Source organism: Talpa occidentalis, unplaced genomic scaffold (genome assembly GCF_014898055.3).
Source record: "Talpa occidentalis isolate TD23 unplaced genomic scaffold, MPIMG_talOcc4v2.1 talOcc4.15, whole genome shotgun sequence".
NCBI lineage: Eukaryota > Metazoa > Chordata > Mammalia > Eulipotyphla > Talpidae > Talpa > Talpa occidentalis.
The window spans coordinates 62,313,833-62,330,793 of record NW_023601543.1 but is presented as its reverse complement, the minus strand read 5'-3'; the positions used below and the strand labels follow the sequence as shown (position 1 = coordinate 62,330,793).

The following is a 16,961-nucleotide window of genomic DNA, read 5'->3' as shown; positions in this document are numbered from 1 at the left end:
AACTGTGACTTCTATGGTAGAAGATGAAGCAGGTTTTCTAAGAAAAGAATATGGGTGAAAAGGTGATGATTGGCATGTCAACTAAAAGTTAGGACTTTAGTTACTGGAGTTCTAATAAGCAGTTAGGATAATACATACTTATTCTATTTATCCATGCATATACAATTACAATAATTTTATTATCAAGAGGTAGCATAATGATTGAGGTAGCATAATTTTATTATCAAGAGGTAGTATAATGATTGAGAGAATAGACTCTGGAGTCATCTATAATCTATGTGATGTTGGTTAGCTATTTAACTTCTCTGTATCTCAGTTCCCCTATGAGTAGTATGAGATAATGGTACCTCCTATAGGGTTCTGTCACTTAGTATGTGTTAAATACTTGAATAGTGCCTGGATTGTATTAAATGATAGATAAACATCAGTTATTATGTTTGTAATTACATTCTTACTAGAATTCCTTACTGAGTAACAGTAGAAATTTTATTTATATTTTATTGCTTAAATTCTATTTATATAAAAATAAATATTATTTGTGTTATCTTTTTGGCTTTAAATGGTTGACAAATGATATGTGTAGACAGGTAAGTTCAGTAGCTATTTGGGTTACTTGCATTATTATTCAGCACAATGAGGTATTTGATATTTTAGTCATGAGGGTACTGATTTTTGTTGTATTTTTATAGCAGTTATCTTACTAGTTAATATTTTTCTTTAAATTAACACATGAAAGTGAAGAAAGGCCTTAACTACCTTTTCTTAAAAGAGACAATACTTCATCATTACAATAAATGAATACCCTGTATCACTTGCCTTAAATAGAAATTAACCATCGGTAGAAATAAAATGAAACCACAATGGTATTAAAGTCTAACTAGATAACACTTGCCTGTTCAGGGCATGAGGTTGGCTTTCTGTAAAAACAGAAAAAAAAGATCAGCAAGTGTTAGAGGGTGTGAAAGACCAGCACTGAGCTGAGACGTTGGTAGTGATGTAATCAGAGGATTAAAAAGAATTGAACAGTGAATAATGCTTTCACTCTGTGGCTTACTGTTATTTAATGGTGGGTGTGAGACCTGCCAAAGCCATCCCTGAAATTATCTCTCCTACCTCCAGCAGTACAAGTTCTACACAATTAGAAACCACTGTTCAATAGGGACTAAAAGCCTATAAACAGGTAGAAGTTTAGGAACCCTGCTTTGTCTCCTTTTTACTCCATTTTCTCTACAGGAGAATTATACCCCCAGGAAAGTAGGGGGTGTGGAGTTCAAATCCTTTTCCTAACACTTACTAGTCTTGGAAGTTACTTATCCTCTCTCATTTCCTCACCTGTAATGTGTGTATATGGGGGAGAAAAATAATATCTAACTTGCAGAGTTACTAGAAGATTATATATGACCACATATGAGGAGTGCTCAGTACAGGTCTTGACTATAGTAAACCTTAATAGCCCAGATGTTTTCTTTTTCTTTTTTTTTTTTTAATTTTCTAGAGGCATGTCTTATTTATTTATTTATTATTTGTTTGTTTGTTTGGTTTATACATGCACTGGGTACAGTCAGAAGCGCGGGAGGGTGAGAGAATTCACCAGAGCCAGAGCGGGGAGCAGAGCAGGCAGAAGGACCGAAGGACACTGCTGAGGGGAGCAGCGGGCGGCAGGAGAGGTCTGCGCGCCATGTGGGACCCTCCTCCGGTGGCCGGGGAGCAGCCGGGGATTGAACCGGCTGCAGAGGTTGCAATGAGAGCATGTATATGCTGACTTGCGTTTTACTCAATAATAATGCACAGTTATCACTTCATGTAAGTTCATATGAACCTGTGGATTTTAAAGATGCATACATAATACCCCAAAGTATGTATATTTCATATTTTCTTTAACCAGGCTTTTGTTGGGGGGGTAATTGAAGTTGCTTGTTTGTGTGTGTGTGTGTGTGTGTATACATATGTGTGTATTCCTTCTATAAGTGAGGACATGGAGGCCCAAAGAGATTAAGGCAGCCTGATGATGCCACAGACACCATGTTGTGTGCCCCCATATTCTGAAACACCATCAGCAGCACCTTCATTCCCACTGATGGCAGTGCCCTATCTACATATATCAGAAACATCAGCTGTCCCAGAGTGTTAGATTCCTGAACTGGAGTGAAGGTGGTTTGATTCACATTGTAAAGGGGAAATTATATAACTCATGGGGGAATGTAATAGAACCCCTGCCTGTGGAATGGACATAAGTGTGGGGGCTGGAAGTGAAAGTGGCTAGTAGGGGGCAAACAGGGCTGGGAAGACACTGGAAGGATACATAGGGGCTGGGGAGTTTGGAGCAGGGAGGGAAACCACACCACGACTCACTTCTTCTAGTGTGAATAGACAGGAAACCTTTACAGGCTTACTCTGTCTCCCTCTCAATTTTGTACCCTCTTTTGTCACCTGGTCATGGTGTAGAAGAAATAACAAATTACATTTCAGTGCCTGTCTAGCACAATGCCTTATCCTGCAAATGCTCAATAAATATTTATGGAGTGACTGAACAGATTTACATCTCTGATTACCTAAGACCCAGGGAATCTTGAGCAAGGCATCTAGGCATGACAGGAACACCATCTGGGAGTGAAGGTACCATCTGACTTGGCCCCACACAGACAGGCCGAGTCAGGCCAGTGGGCAGAGGCAAATACAATTCACAGCACTGTTTCAGTTACTAATGGCCGGGGAGAAGTCTTAAAAGAACTGTTATAAGACTTCACATGTCCCTGTACAGCTTCATAAAAGCAGGCCATCTTGCCCAAGTTTACAATTCCATTAGAAAAGAAAAATAAGACTATTAGCAAATCTAAGAAAAGATATTGACTACACATCTCTTTGGCCAAGTCAGTTTACAGGATATATTTAATCGGGCTATATGGTCCCAAGAGCAAAATCCATGAGTTATATTTAGTGGAGCTAGAGCAAGTCTAAGTACAAGGCTGTCTACATTGAGTTGCTCTCTGTGGTGTGAGTACCATCCCCTTTACATTGGCATCTGCATTGCAGGTTGAAAGCTGTGAACTCAGTACTTTTAGAGCAGCGACCTAAAAGTAATTTGAAGTGGTTCAAATCTAACGTGGTGCATGCAGTTAGAATTCTGGTTGTGCCTCATTCTGAGCTGTGTATATGGGTTATAATTTTGCTGAAATAACCTGTATAACAACTAACAATCAAATCACTCTTATTTTTCTCACTTGTAGCTCTGTTGGGTTCAACTGTGATCAATTGGGTTTGGCTCCAGGCTATAGGTTGGGTTCAGGTCTTTTCCACTTATTTCCTCATTCTGGAAAAGGTAACAAGGGTCTGTTCTCTCATGGTTGGATGGAAGAAGTTCAAGAAAGCAAACTTCTATTTCTGTCAGGCCAACTAACAATCCATTGACCAAAACCTATGTTAATGGATCAGAGAAGTATACTTCTCCCATGGACAGGGGTCACAAGAAGAAGGAAAAATTGTGCCTCAGTTTTCATCACCTAAAAATGGGCACCATAATGTCATCTGTTTCATAGGGCTTTTGGGAAATGTAAATGAATGAATATGTATAAATTAGTGGGAACGGTGCACGACCCACAGTAAGCACTCACTCAATAGCAACTATTTTCTAAGGAAAAAAAGTAAAAAGTTCTTGATTTGTAGGAATTCAAATTGCAACAAATTCTGACATCATTATATTGTTCACCCAGATGGGCCTATTTGCACATATTCAGAGAGATCATGAAATACAGCTGAGGTAAGTAGAACCTTGATGACTCAGCCTGGTTCTAAGAATTTTTGATTGTGAGCGTCGTCACACACTTGGCGGCTGGACCAGAGGAGATGGCGGCTCCAGAAGAGAGCGGGGCCTCCAGCTGCGGCGACAGCACAGAAGAAGCATTTCGAACCTTCTATAGCGAAGTGAAAGAAATAGAGAAGAGAGATTCGGTTCTAACATCCAAAAATCAGATTGAAAGATTGACCCGTTCCGGTTCTTCCTACTTCAATCTGAACCCATTTGAGGTTCTTCAACTAGATCCTGAAGCAATGGATGAAGAAATAAAAAGGCGGTTCCGGCAGTTATCCATACTGGTGCATCCTGACAAAAATCAAGATGATGCCGAGAGAGCTCAAAGGGCTTTTGAAGCTGTGGACAAAGCTTATAAATTGCTCCTAGATCAAGAGCAAAAGAAGAGGGCTCTGAATGTCGTCCAGGCAGGAAAAGAATACGTAGAACACACCATGAAAGAGCGAAAGAAGCAATTAAAGAAGGAAGGAAAACCTACCCATGTGGCGGAGGATGATCCCGAGCTGTTCAAACAAGCTGTGTACAAACAGACCATGAAACTGTTTGCTGATCTAGAAATTAAAAGGAAAGAGCGAGAAGCCAGGGAGCTGCACGAAAGGAAGAGACAAAGGGAAGAGGAGATCGAAGCGCAAGAAAAAGCTGACCGAGAACGCGAGTGGCGGAAAAACTTTGAGGAAAGTCGAGATGAGCGCGTGGAAAGCTGGCGAATCTTCCAAGCAAATACCAAGGGGAAGAAAGAGAAGAAAAACCGAAGCTTCCTGAGACCACCAAAAGTGAAAATGGAGCAGCGTGAGTGACCACAGCCACACGACCTGCCCCGCCATATCCCCCAGTGACCCCCACCCCGTAATTTGAAGGACTCATTCTTCCCTCTCATTTCCACCGCAATAGGGCAGTATTTGCTTTTTATTTCATCTTGTTGTCAATACAACTTCATATCGATCAGAGAAATTCTTTTGTATACTGAGATGAGGACCTGGTTTAAAAAAAAAACGACAACGTTCCTCTTTCCTTCCCCCCCCCCCCCGCCCTCCAAGACCAACCAGGACTGGAAGGTGCCATCATGGGTCCTGCCTTCTCTTCCCACAGCTCGCTTTGTACTTCACGAAATTGCAGTGGTTAGAAACTTCAGTAGAGTTGGTGGAAATGATCCAATTAAACATGTTGCTTTAAAATGGTGTTGTGGTGACTTCAGAGACAAGCTGTGGCCACCTTAGGAAGCCACTTGGTTTCAGTTGTTTGTTTCTGGGTATGGCTCCTTCGAAACTCCAGGTTAGACAGGGAAGGCAGTGGGCACACACGGTGCCCACTCGGTGCCCCAATGTCCCCTGGTCTTTGGCAAGTGCTCTCCCCTCTGACCAATCCTCCTGGCTTGAGGCTGCAAGCCATTCAAGCCTGTTCACTTTCCAGAGAGCTAGCTGTTCTTCCACAAGCAGTATTATGTCCTGCCTGGCCTGAATGTATTTGTTAATGGTAATACTAGGTTACGTAAGAAAATTTTTATACTCTTAAAAAAAAGAATTTTAGATTGCTAGAATTGCAGGGACCCTGGGGAGCTTTTCACCTCTGAAAAAGCAGGGGACGCTGGGGAGCTTTTCACCACTGGTGTCTGAAGAGAAAGGCTAGGATTTAGTTTGTATTACTTGCCGTTATTTCTGAACCAAATTTGAAATAAACAGAAAATTGACATCATGAGGTGGTTGATATGACCAAGTCAGATTACAAAACTATTGCATTAAAAAAGTGTAAACCACTATGCAAACAAAGAGTATTGCTCTTCATCCAATCTCTTTCATTTTACCCAAAGCAGAACAGAGACCTAAGAGAAGACCCAGTTGCACAAGTTCATCTAACTCATTGTAGTAGAGTTAAGGCTAGAATACTCGACTCACTTAGGGTGCATTTGCTTACACTTGAACAGATTTATTTCAGCATTACCCTTTTTGGAAAAAGACAAAAGATAAAATAGGTTTATATGAAGTATGAAATAAAAATTTAAGAATTATCTTTCAGCACATGTCCTCGGTCAGTGAATTTTAAACCCAATTTATTCCCTTTTTTCCCTCTGTAGTGTAACACTTAGAATTTATAGTGGTATTTAGAAAAATAGCCTTTCTATAAACCAGAGACACACTGGGGGGTGGGGAAAGGAAGGATTGGGGTCAAAATAAGGGGGGGTGCAATTATATGGGGAATATAAAAATTAAAAAAAATTAAAAAAAGAATTAATTTGAAACCAGTAAAAATTTCTAGTTTACCTACAGATTTTGTACTGTAACATGCATTTTGCAGTTACCATTCATCAAGGTTTTAGTAGATTTGTAAACTGTGAGTTTTGGTGTTCAGAAATTTTGTTGGAAAATGTGAGTTACTCACTGGTAGCTTGATTCAGTAGAAAGAGTATAAATGTCAGGATCAGGGAATTATGTTCAAATTCCTACTCTGCCACTTAATAGCTGTGTGGTTTTGGGCAGGTTTCTTCTCTGTACCCTGCTGAATCATCAAGGGGTATTAGAGAACATAAGCTCTTTTCAGGCAGGGACTTTGTCTTGTTCACTATTGTATCCACAGTTGCAAGGGGGGCAAAGTGAGGAGTTACTGTTTAACATTACAGAGTTTGTGTACAGATGATCAAAGGAGTTTGGAAATGGATATGATGATAGTTGCACAATATTGTGAATATCATTAACATCACTGAACTGCACACTTAAAATGCCAAATTTTATGAAATGTATATATTTCATACATACATCACAATAGTAAAAAAAAAAGACATAAGAAAAATGTTGTTCTTATCTGGGTTCATTGTGGTATATAATGCTACCCACCACTCATGACATCCACACCCTAGTCTCTGGTATTATGCCTTCATATTCTATATTATCTACCAAAAAAGAAGTTTACATAGATTAAGTCTGTGGATTTTAAATAAGTAGGTTATCATGGATTATCTGGGTTGGCTAAAGATACAATAGCACATGGGCCTTACAGATTGAAGAGGAAGGCAGAAGACAGAGCCAGTGAAATACTATGGAAGAAGAGACAGGGGAGAATTGAAGTGTAAGAAGGTTTTGAATCATCTACCATTGCTGGCTTTGAAGATGAGGATCTGTGAGCCAAAGAGTTAAGGAAACACCTGCAACTATAAATAGCTCTCCGTTGACATTCAGCAAGGAAATGGTACCTCAGTCCTACAACCACAAGAAATTGGATTCTGCCAGCAACCCAAATATGCAAACAAATAGATTCCTTTAGAACCTGCAGAAAAGAACACAGGCTTATAGATACCCTGATTTTAGCCTAGTGAGAACTATGTTAGACTTACAGAACTGTAAAATAATAAATTTGCATTTTAAAAAAAGGAAACAGAAAAGCTGTTGGAGAGGTAGCTTTTGCTCTGTGACTGGAAGACAATCAGAGCTAAGACAAGGGGTTTTGCTGAGTATTCAGAAAACAGAGAGAAAAAATGACCACTGAAAGTATTGTAGCATATTATTTTTTTCAAATATGACTACAACACTATCTCTCATCCCATGTGCTCTTCTATTAAGATAACCACTCTCCCATCAAGAAATCCCTGCCCTTGAATCTGGGCTGGCCTTTGTAACTTGTAATGTAATGAAAATGATCCTGCATGATATCTGAATTTATGTCAAAGAGGCCATGGTCTCCTTGAAATACTTGTTCCCCAAATGCTACTTCTCAGAACATTGCTTCTTGAAACCCAGGCTCCATGTTGTGAGGAAGCCAGAGTCACAGAGAAAGCCCACATTTAGGCACTGTAGTTGACATTCCCAACCAAGGCTAACCTTTGAGTTGTCCCCACCCAGATGCCAGATGAGTGAATAAAGAAGACTCCAGATAATTCCAATCTATACTCTTTAGTCACCTCCAGCTGAATCTGAATCTATGTGCCCTCCAACTGCAGCACATTGACAAACCATCCCTGGTCACAGACTATGTGAGCATTAAGTGGCTCTTGTTTTATGACATGGAATTTAGGGTGTTTTATGACAGACCAGTGGATAACTAGAATAAGTGTGAAAGGAAAAGAAACGGAGTTTAGTAATACCCATAGGGTGGCAAGAGGCATAGATTGTTCCAGAGTCTCTAGCTTGAGGGCTAGGGGAATGGTTGTCATCATTCCTCATGGAACAATGACTGCCAGGGATAGAGAGAAATCAGAAAAAGAAAGAAGCGAGATCTTCTTTTTATGGAGCAGCATCAAAATGAAAGATCCCTTCTATTTTTGTGAAAGATTTGGGTTTGGGCTCCCAACAGCCAGTCTCAGCACTGTAAGGTAAGCAACTGTCATTCTTAAAAGTACTGAAGTTGAAATTATTGCAGCCAGATTAACCCTGAGTAACGGTTGACCAGCCCACAAATATTATTTTCAGTTTGCTAAAGTAGAGTACAGATCTGCATATTGAAGTGCCGATGAAAAATGTGTCCCAATGTATTGAATTCTTATGAAAAATGGTTAAATAATGAAAACCACCACCAATGCTTGCTACAGGCCTTTTCAAATGACCTAAATTGTGACTGCTCAATACATAGAAAACTGAAGATATTTTGAGAATAAAGAATTATATCCAGAATCAAGTCATCCTCAGAGGATCCTCTAAAAATGCTTTCATAAAAAACAACCTTACTATTTTACAAAAATAACTATACAAACAAAACTAAACAAAACAAACAGTGACGCAAATTAAAATGGGAGAAGGTCTTGATGAATCAGTCGTCACAGTTGGTACCCATAATCCATAACAAGGAAAATTAATGGGAAAAAGCAGACCAGAGGTAACAGTGAGGTTTTACAAAAGCTTCTTCAACAACAACAAAAGAGCAATTTGTTTTGCTTTTGTTTTTCAGTTTTTTTAATTAGTAAAGATTCCAACAGGTGGCCACACTTATCTTCTTTTAGTACCCTCTAAAATATGTATCATCATTCACTAGAACTGTGTCATTTAAGAGCACCATAAGATCATTTGCTAAAGTCTGTGCTACTAATTCAACCTGCATGCTTAACAACTCAGCTGTATTAAGAGTAAGTACCATGGACTCTTTAAATCTCTTTTCTCTCTTATATTCCGGTAAACTACATTGGTTCATTTTTTTTTGTTAACTGTTTGATTCGACTGTATCTTTGTTAACTTTTTTTCACATTAACTGCAGTTGACTTCTAAACCCCAGTCTGCACTTTTCATTCTGAACTTCATTCTTTTCTAAGAGCTTATTCACCTATACAAGGGAAAGTTACTCCTTTTTCAGGAACTCCTGACTGATTCTTAAATCTGTATCTTCCTGTTGTTCTTCCTCCTAACCTACTCTTTACTTCCACCACTCCATTTAGGTGTTTTTCCCAGTTTTTTTTTTTTTAAATGAGAACCCATTATCTAAAGTGATTGGAATGAATTTTAATTGGGAATGGTCATCAGACTTTTTCATTTCAATCTAATTAATTTGCTTTGTGAATCCCATTTTCAGTAGTAGCATTCAAGTAATCACCCAGTCACTCTGAATTAGTACTATTCAAATTATGAGGCCTTTCAAAAAGAAAGTAAAAGTCAGTATTAGGTAATGTGGTTATTATTGTGTAGATTTTTTGGGGGGGGAAATAAAAATTCTCTCTCCATTAATTCGAGAAAGTTGGACTAGATCGCTGTTTTTCAAAATGGTCTGTATATACTGTACATATTCTGTGACCCCTCTTTGGGGATGCCAGTGGGATGAGAGGGCACCCGATAGGCAAAGTTTCTCCAATGTTTGTCCCTCACAAGTGCCAGCAAGAGTAGCTCCACTTTAATATGTTTTTCATTTTGTAAGATTTTGTTAGCACAAAAGTTCCTGAATATAATTTTTTTTGAAAACTTGCAGGCTAGCTGATCTCTAAGTTCTTATATTCTGTGTTTCTGTCAAGTCATTGAAAAAGGCTACAAGAGCAGGACTATAAACAAAATAGTTTGAATATATCTTACTAGCTTGCCTTCTTGCATTAGATGTGTTCAGACAGCAAGAGCACAGGGAGCTTTATTGTATTGTGTAACTCTGCTGATGCTTTTATTTTGCAAAGGCAACAGTGTCCCTGCTTCATCACAATGTTTTTTAAAAGGTACCCACATTGCCTAATCTTCCATGCCTCTTAAGGCACCTTTGGGCTTTGAATAGCTAGACCTTGAAGACTTAACAATAAGGGTAGTGGGTGCTGTCGGTGTCTGTGCTTACTCTTACCTTCACCATGCATGCCCATTTATGCCCATAGCTTCTTGTCATAAGCGCCTGTGACTCTGTGTGAGGGCTTTCTCTGGCCATAGGAGCATGTTTGGCCTATATATATAAGGAAGACTAGAATTGCTGTGGAGTTGTTGCTTCTAGGACTGGCCCTCAAGTGAAGAAGACAGTTAATTAATGGCAGAATCTGAGGAGTTGGTGGCTAAATACACCAACATGATCACCCATTGGTGGGATAATTGTGAGGCATCTTCTATAGAGGCACCCATAGGTCCCCAGTAGTATTAAGGCTCAATTGCCTACAGCAGTGACTTCATTAACCACCCTCAATTGCCTTCCTTCTCTTCCCTGTCTCTTCTACCAGTTATTCTTGGTGCCACCTCCAAAATAATCTACTCCCAAATAAACTGCTAGCATTCAAATCTTTTTTTTTTGTCACAATCTTTATTCTTTCTTGTTTTTATTATTGAGGTAACGCTATATATGATTCAGAATAGGATCACACCTCCTCAGATGTACAGCACTACATCCACCAGCAGAACACCTATATCCCTTTATCATAGACCATTTACCCCCGCCCCCCACTCCTTTGTTCCCATGCTCCTGCTCCCTAGTAGCCTCAATTCTGTAGTTCATATTTCCAGACTCTGTTTTGGTTTAGTTTTGTCAATTCCTTTGCTTTGTTTCTCAATACTCCACATATGAGTGAAATCATATGGTATTTGTCTTTCTCCCTCTGGTTTGTTTCACTTAGCATAATCCCCTCCAGCTCCATTCATGTTGTTGCAAATTCCAAAAATTCATCTTTTCTAAAATTGCTGAATAGTGTTCCATTGTGTTAATGTACCACATATTAATCCACTCATGTTTTGCTGGACACTTAGGTGATTTTCATAATTTGGCTACTGTAAATAATGCTGCAATGGACACAGGAGTGCATATATCCCTTCAAGTTGGTGTTTTTGCATTCTTTGTCTAAGTGCCAAGAACTGGTATTGCTGGATCATATGATAGATCTATTTTTAATCTTTTGAGAAACCTCCATATTGTTTTCCATAGGATATGGACCATTCTACATTCCTACCAGCAGTGTACAAGGGTTCTTTTTTCTCTACATCCTTGTCAATATTTGTTGTTTTTCCTGTTTGTTTGTTTGTTTTTTTTTTGTTGTTGTTGGTTTTTTTTCTTCCCCTGGGCAATTCTCACGGGAGTGAGATGGTATCTCACTGTGGTTTTGATTTCATTTTCCTGACGATATGTGATGTTGAATATTTTCTGATATGCCTGTGGGGCATTTGTACATCTTCTTTGGAGAAGTGTCCTTTTCATTCTTCTGCCCGTTTATTGAATAAGTTCCTTGTTTTCTTTTTATTGAGTTGTAGGAGTTCTCTGTAGATCTTGGATATTAGCACATTGTCAGATGTATGATGTGCAAATATTTTCTCCTACTTGGTGGGATGTTTTCTCATTTTAACAACAGTTTCTTTTGCTGTGCAGAAGCCTTTAATTTGATGTAGTTCCCTTTGTTTATTTTTGTTTTCCTTGCCATTGGAGTTGCATCCCCAAAGACACCACGAAGTCAATGTCATGGAGTGTTTTGTTTAATGTATTTTATGGCTTTGGGTCTTACATTCAAGTATTTATCCATTTTGAGTTAATTTTTGTAAAGAATGGGTCTAATTCAACATGGGTGCTTGATTAATGGCAGTTAATGAGGCAGAATCTGAGTGAGAAAGAAATACCTATATAGAGGTGTGGTTATAAAGTAATATGATTGAATTTTTAACAACATACTAGAACTTCAGCATACAAATGAGAACTATTCTCTTCAATGTGGTTTCCCGGGAATTTTTCAACTCATTCTTTCAGTATGGCTATGGCTCAGGGGATCTTTGGAACTCCTCTGTGGAAGCCTCTGGACTTCATTTTGATTCAGTCCATGTTGCCAATACTTTGTCTTTTGAGGACAAATTAACTTTTTGGAAACAATTTAACATCATCCCTGGCTAAATTTGGTGAATAGAAAGGCATAGCACTAGACTTGATTCTATTGTTTCTTATGACAGTTTGTGAAGAGGGGTTTTGTAGGTAGTGTGTCACAATCACAGTGTAATTTCTGTCTCCAGGTGGTATCTGGCTGTTGGTCTCTGGGGCTATAATTTTCAACTTGTCATTAAAATGATTATGAATACAGAAAAAGATGAAGGCGCACACTAACAAAGAAAATCAAGATTAACATTTTGTCATTTGCCAACTCTATTTAGAATTTCATCTAATTACAAGAGTAATATACTTGTTAGAAAAATACAATTGTGTTCTACAGGTAATTTGCTCTCAGAAATAGAAAAAAGTCCATCAATGTAATAAAGGAGGATATTTCATGCTTCCTTTATGAAATGGAGGATTTGTGTGATTCAGAATCAAGTGTGGGCCTAATAGAAAACACGGCTACTCTCTACTTCCTAGTGGGGTGTTTTTATGAGACAGCCAGAATACTCTTCCTTGCTATCTCCTTTTCTGTTGGTATATCTCACATATTTAGGGGAACAGGAATCTCCAGAAACTATTTGCAAGGAAATAGAGTTGTACTTGAAGAGACTAGAAAAACCCTTGTCATAGTAAATGCTGCTGATTATGGTTTTTCATGTTCTTTTTTGATGTAAACCATCATAAAACCAAACTATTGAGATGGGAGAACTTTCCAATTTAGTACATCAGAGCATCTCAAAATGAATATCTTCTGGGCACTGAAAATTGAATGGAGAGCAATGTACATCAACAAAATTGAACTCTCGGAAGGTGAAGTGAACAATGCCCCGGGGAAAATGAGGACAACCCAGGTCTGTTTTTTAGCAAGAATAGGGTCAGGGTATAAATCTCTCTTCATTTTGAGTGTGAGTAAATAGATAAAACTTACATAGAGGTCTGTGGAAAAAATAATGTTGACCAAGAGCAATACCACCTTGAATACTCTGAGAGGAATGCAACTGTGAAAATGATTTACTATTGAAACCAGTAGAAAATGGTATCTTTGAGCCTCCCCAGTGGCGCGGCAGGTTGAGCTCTGCACTGTGAAGATGTCTGCAGCCTCTGCAGCGCCGGTTCAATTCCCGTCCGGGTAGGGAGAAACCCACATGGCGTGGCAGACCTCTTCTGTCCTGACTGCTGCTCCCCTCAGCAGTGTATTTCGGTAGTCTGCCTGTTCTGCTCCCCCCTCTCTCTGGTGAATTCTCTCACCCTCCCGCGCCTCTGACCCATACACCAGTTATTGTATATACAAATAAATCTTTAAAAGATTAAAAAAGAAAAGAAAATGATATCTTTATGGTTATGAGAAGATACTATATTCATGACATATGTGAAATATTAGGTAAGTCATAGCAGAACTGAAGACAGCTGTAAGAGAAGAACAGGAAAATGGTGGGCATAGGGCGGAAACAATAAAAAAGAAACCACAAGGGCCTCCCCTGGTGGCGCAGTGGTTGAGCGCTGGTTTGCCAGGCTGCCCGCAGTCTCTGCAGTGCCAGTTCAATCCCTGGCCACTGGCGAGGGTCCCACAAAAAATAAATAAACAAACAAACAAACAAATAAATAAATAAAAGAAAAAAGAAACCACAAAAGAACTAGCTGAATCAAAAAATCTTTCTGGGAACAGAAAAGAGGAGAATTGACCCTAAAAAACTGAATTGGTAATGCAATAAATAAACATGAAAACTTCCCCCAGAATATAAGGAATAAATAAAAAAAGATGACAAGTCATGCAAAAGGCAATGATCAAATCTAAAAATTATTGATATACCAGAAAAGGAAATCAGTATGACTAGAACATAAGTTATTACTATAATCAGATATAATTGAAGAAAATGTCCATGAGTCAATAAAAGATCTGACTGATGTCTAAAATCTTCCAGGTACAAACAATAAAAAGAAATTCTCATGTTGATTTATTTTGAATCATAAGGATTTAACACATCCTAAAAATATCTAGTAGTTTAATTCATTTATTTATAAAGGAAGAGAAAAATCAGACTAACTCTAGTGTTTTCAACTAAAGCAATTGATAAAAAACTACAGAGCAAATCTAAACTATTTGGGGAGAAAAAGATTTGTTTCAAGTAGTCAATATTCATTTATGATTGAAGGCAGCAGAAAGACATGAGTATTAAGGTCAGAAGAGATATCATCCATGTTGATGCTTGAAAGAAAAATAACTTAGGGCCTCCCTGGTGGCGCAGTGGTTGAGCGCTGGGTTTCGAAGCTGCCCACAGCCTCTGCAGCACCAGGTCGATCCCTGGCTGCTGGGCGAGGGTCCCACATGGCGCACAGACCTCTCCTGCCGCCCGCTGCTCCCCTCAGCAGTGTACTTCGGTCCTTCTGCCTGTTCTGCTCCCCGCTCTGGCTCTGGTGAATTCTCTCACCCTCCCGTGCCTCTGACTGTACCCAGTGCTTGTATAAATAAATAAATAGGTAAATCTTTAAAAAAAAAAAAGAAAAAGAACTTAAAGAACTATTCCATCCGTGTAAGCATTTACTATATGGATTGCGAAAGCTTATAAAGTTTATATTTTCTGAATGACAAAATGGGATAAGCTGAAACAGTGCACAGAATATATGTGACTTTAAAAGAATAATAAGAACACACAAAAGTGGTATAAATGTAATGAAACATCAGTTATAACATTAAGCATAAGTTATTAAATTTCATAAAATAGAAACACTGATTAGATTATTATATACACTATACCTATGTGTTGCTTATAAAAGATAAAAGACTAAAGTCTATCTTATATAAGATAAAAGTCTGAATCTTAAAAATAAAAACAATGGGTAAAAATTTATCTTTTCAAGTACAAATAAAAGGAATGCAGTGGGGTGAATTTCAATTTCAGGCAAAGCAGAATTCAAGGCAAAAGGTATTATGCAAAGCAAAGATATAATATGAACTTATATACCAAATAACTTAGTATCAATATTTATAAAACAGAAACTTTTTCACACACCCACATGAATCTAATAGCTTTTTTAGAGACTTTAATAAAACTCTATGTGATAAAACATAAAAAAGTGTGGGATTTGAATAATAAAATGAATGAATGAATTTTGTAAAATACAGTGAACTTTTTTTTGTTAATGAGGTATCATTGTTTGACATCTTTGTTAATAGTTTGACAATATAGGATTTCTCCCCTTAGGTGTGGTCACCATATCTCTCCAACCACCAAAGCACCCAGAGTCCTCCACCATAATCCATTGTACTCTCCCCTACTCATGCCTCCTTCTCTTCCTCCCCTCTTGGATGCCTAAGACCTATGGTCAGTTTTTAAACATTGGTTTTATAGTTTCTTTCTTTGACCCTTTGCTTGGTTTCTCTAGATTGCGCATGTAAGTGACACCATCTGAAATACTTTGAACTTTATACTTTACAGAGTATTTATTTTCTTTCCAATTAGCCACACCATAATCACAATAGATGAATTTTACTTTGCCTCAAAGAAAACTTCAGTTTCTTTCAAATAGCAGAAGCCGTGCAAGCCACGTACTTATGCATGATACAATAAAATAGAAAATAATTGCAATAGTTTAAGCAGCCCTCCCCAAACATTTGGAATTTAAAGCTATTATATTAAATTAGTATTGTTTCAAAGGAAAGACAGTTATAATTTAGGGATTAAAAACAACCCAGATTATGCAATGTAGCTATAACTATACTCATAGGCAAATGTATAATTTTAAATGTTTTTGATGAAAAAGGCACAATGAAAGTATATACATGAACAATTAACACAAGAACTTAAGAGTCTCTGCTAGAATAAATCTCCTGACTTCTCCACCCATCACTCAATCTTTCTCAGAGGAGGAAAATGACATGATTGGTGAGTTTCGGAGAGGAAATTGAGAATACTTTACTGGCCCTTCAAGGGTTCTCTCTTGTGGAGCTATCCTGGCCACGGGATGCTCATAATTTCTGCTAATCATTATCTTTTTTTAAAAAAAAGATTTATTTATTTTACATACAAGAGCTGGGGTACAGGCCAGAGATGTGGGGAGGTGAAAGGATTCACCAGAGAGTGTGGGGAATAGAACAGGAAGACTGAGTGAAGTACACTGCTGAGGGGAGCAGCGGGTGAGTCAGGAGAGGTCTGCTGCGCCATGTGGGTTGCTCCCTGGCCAGCCGGGGATTGAACTCGTGCTGCAGAGGCTGCAGATTGCTTCATAGTACGGTGTTTAACCCATTGCGCCACCAGGGAGGCCCCGCTGCTAGTCATTATCTTGATGATGGAGACCTGCTATGGCCCAGTTAGGGAATAAATCTGTCCAATTTAGCCCATTTGGTTGCACTTCTGAGGATAGTTTCTTAAGTCAGCTTTGTCAGTAATAAAAATGACATTCAGGGCCTCCCCGGTGGCGCAGCGGTTGAGCGCTGGGTTGCGAGACTGCCTGCAGCCTCTGCAGTTCCAGTTCAATCCCCGGCCACCGGGTGAGGGTCCCACATGGCACGCAGTCCTCTCCTGCCATGCCCTCTGCTCCCCTCACCAGTGTACTTGGTCACTCTGCCTGTTCTGCTCTCCGTTATGGCTCTGGTGAATTCTCTCACCCTCCCGTGCTTCTGACTGTACCCAGTGCTTGTATAAATAAATAAATAAGCCTTTAAAAAAAATGACATTCACTTCCATCTATTTCTTTTATTTCTTAGTTTAAGTCATGGGAGGGGAAGGTGGATTCTCTAGCACCCTAACAAAATTAATGGGAAAAGTAGATAGGGAAATCCCAAATCAGTTTCTTTTTCTTTTTTTTTTTTTTTTAAAGATTTATTTATTGATTGATTGATTGATACATACAAGCACTGGGTACAGTTAGAAGCGCGGGAGGGAGAGAGAATTCACCAGAGCCAGAGCGGGGAGCAGAGCAGGCAGAAGGACTG

General features: G+C 38.8%; 1 protein-coding gene across 1 annotated transcript; it reads left to right on the top strand.

Moving 5' to 3' along the window:
* The first annotated feature begins 3,818 nt into the window (after window positions 1–3,818).
* LOC119246737 (dnaJ homolog subfamily C member 8-like) lies at window positions 3,819–4,820 on the top strand. The gene has a single exon (XM_037513082.2). It carries the CDS (start codon window positions 3,844–3,846, stop codon window positions 4,603–4,605), a length of 762 nt encoding a protein of 253 aa, XP_037368979.1. The 5' UTR covers window positions 3,819–3,843; the 3' UTR covers window positions 4,606–4,820.
* Window positions 4,821–16,961: the final 12,141 nt, after the last annotated feature.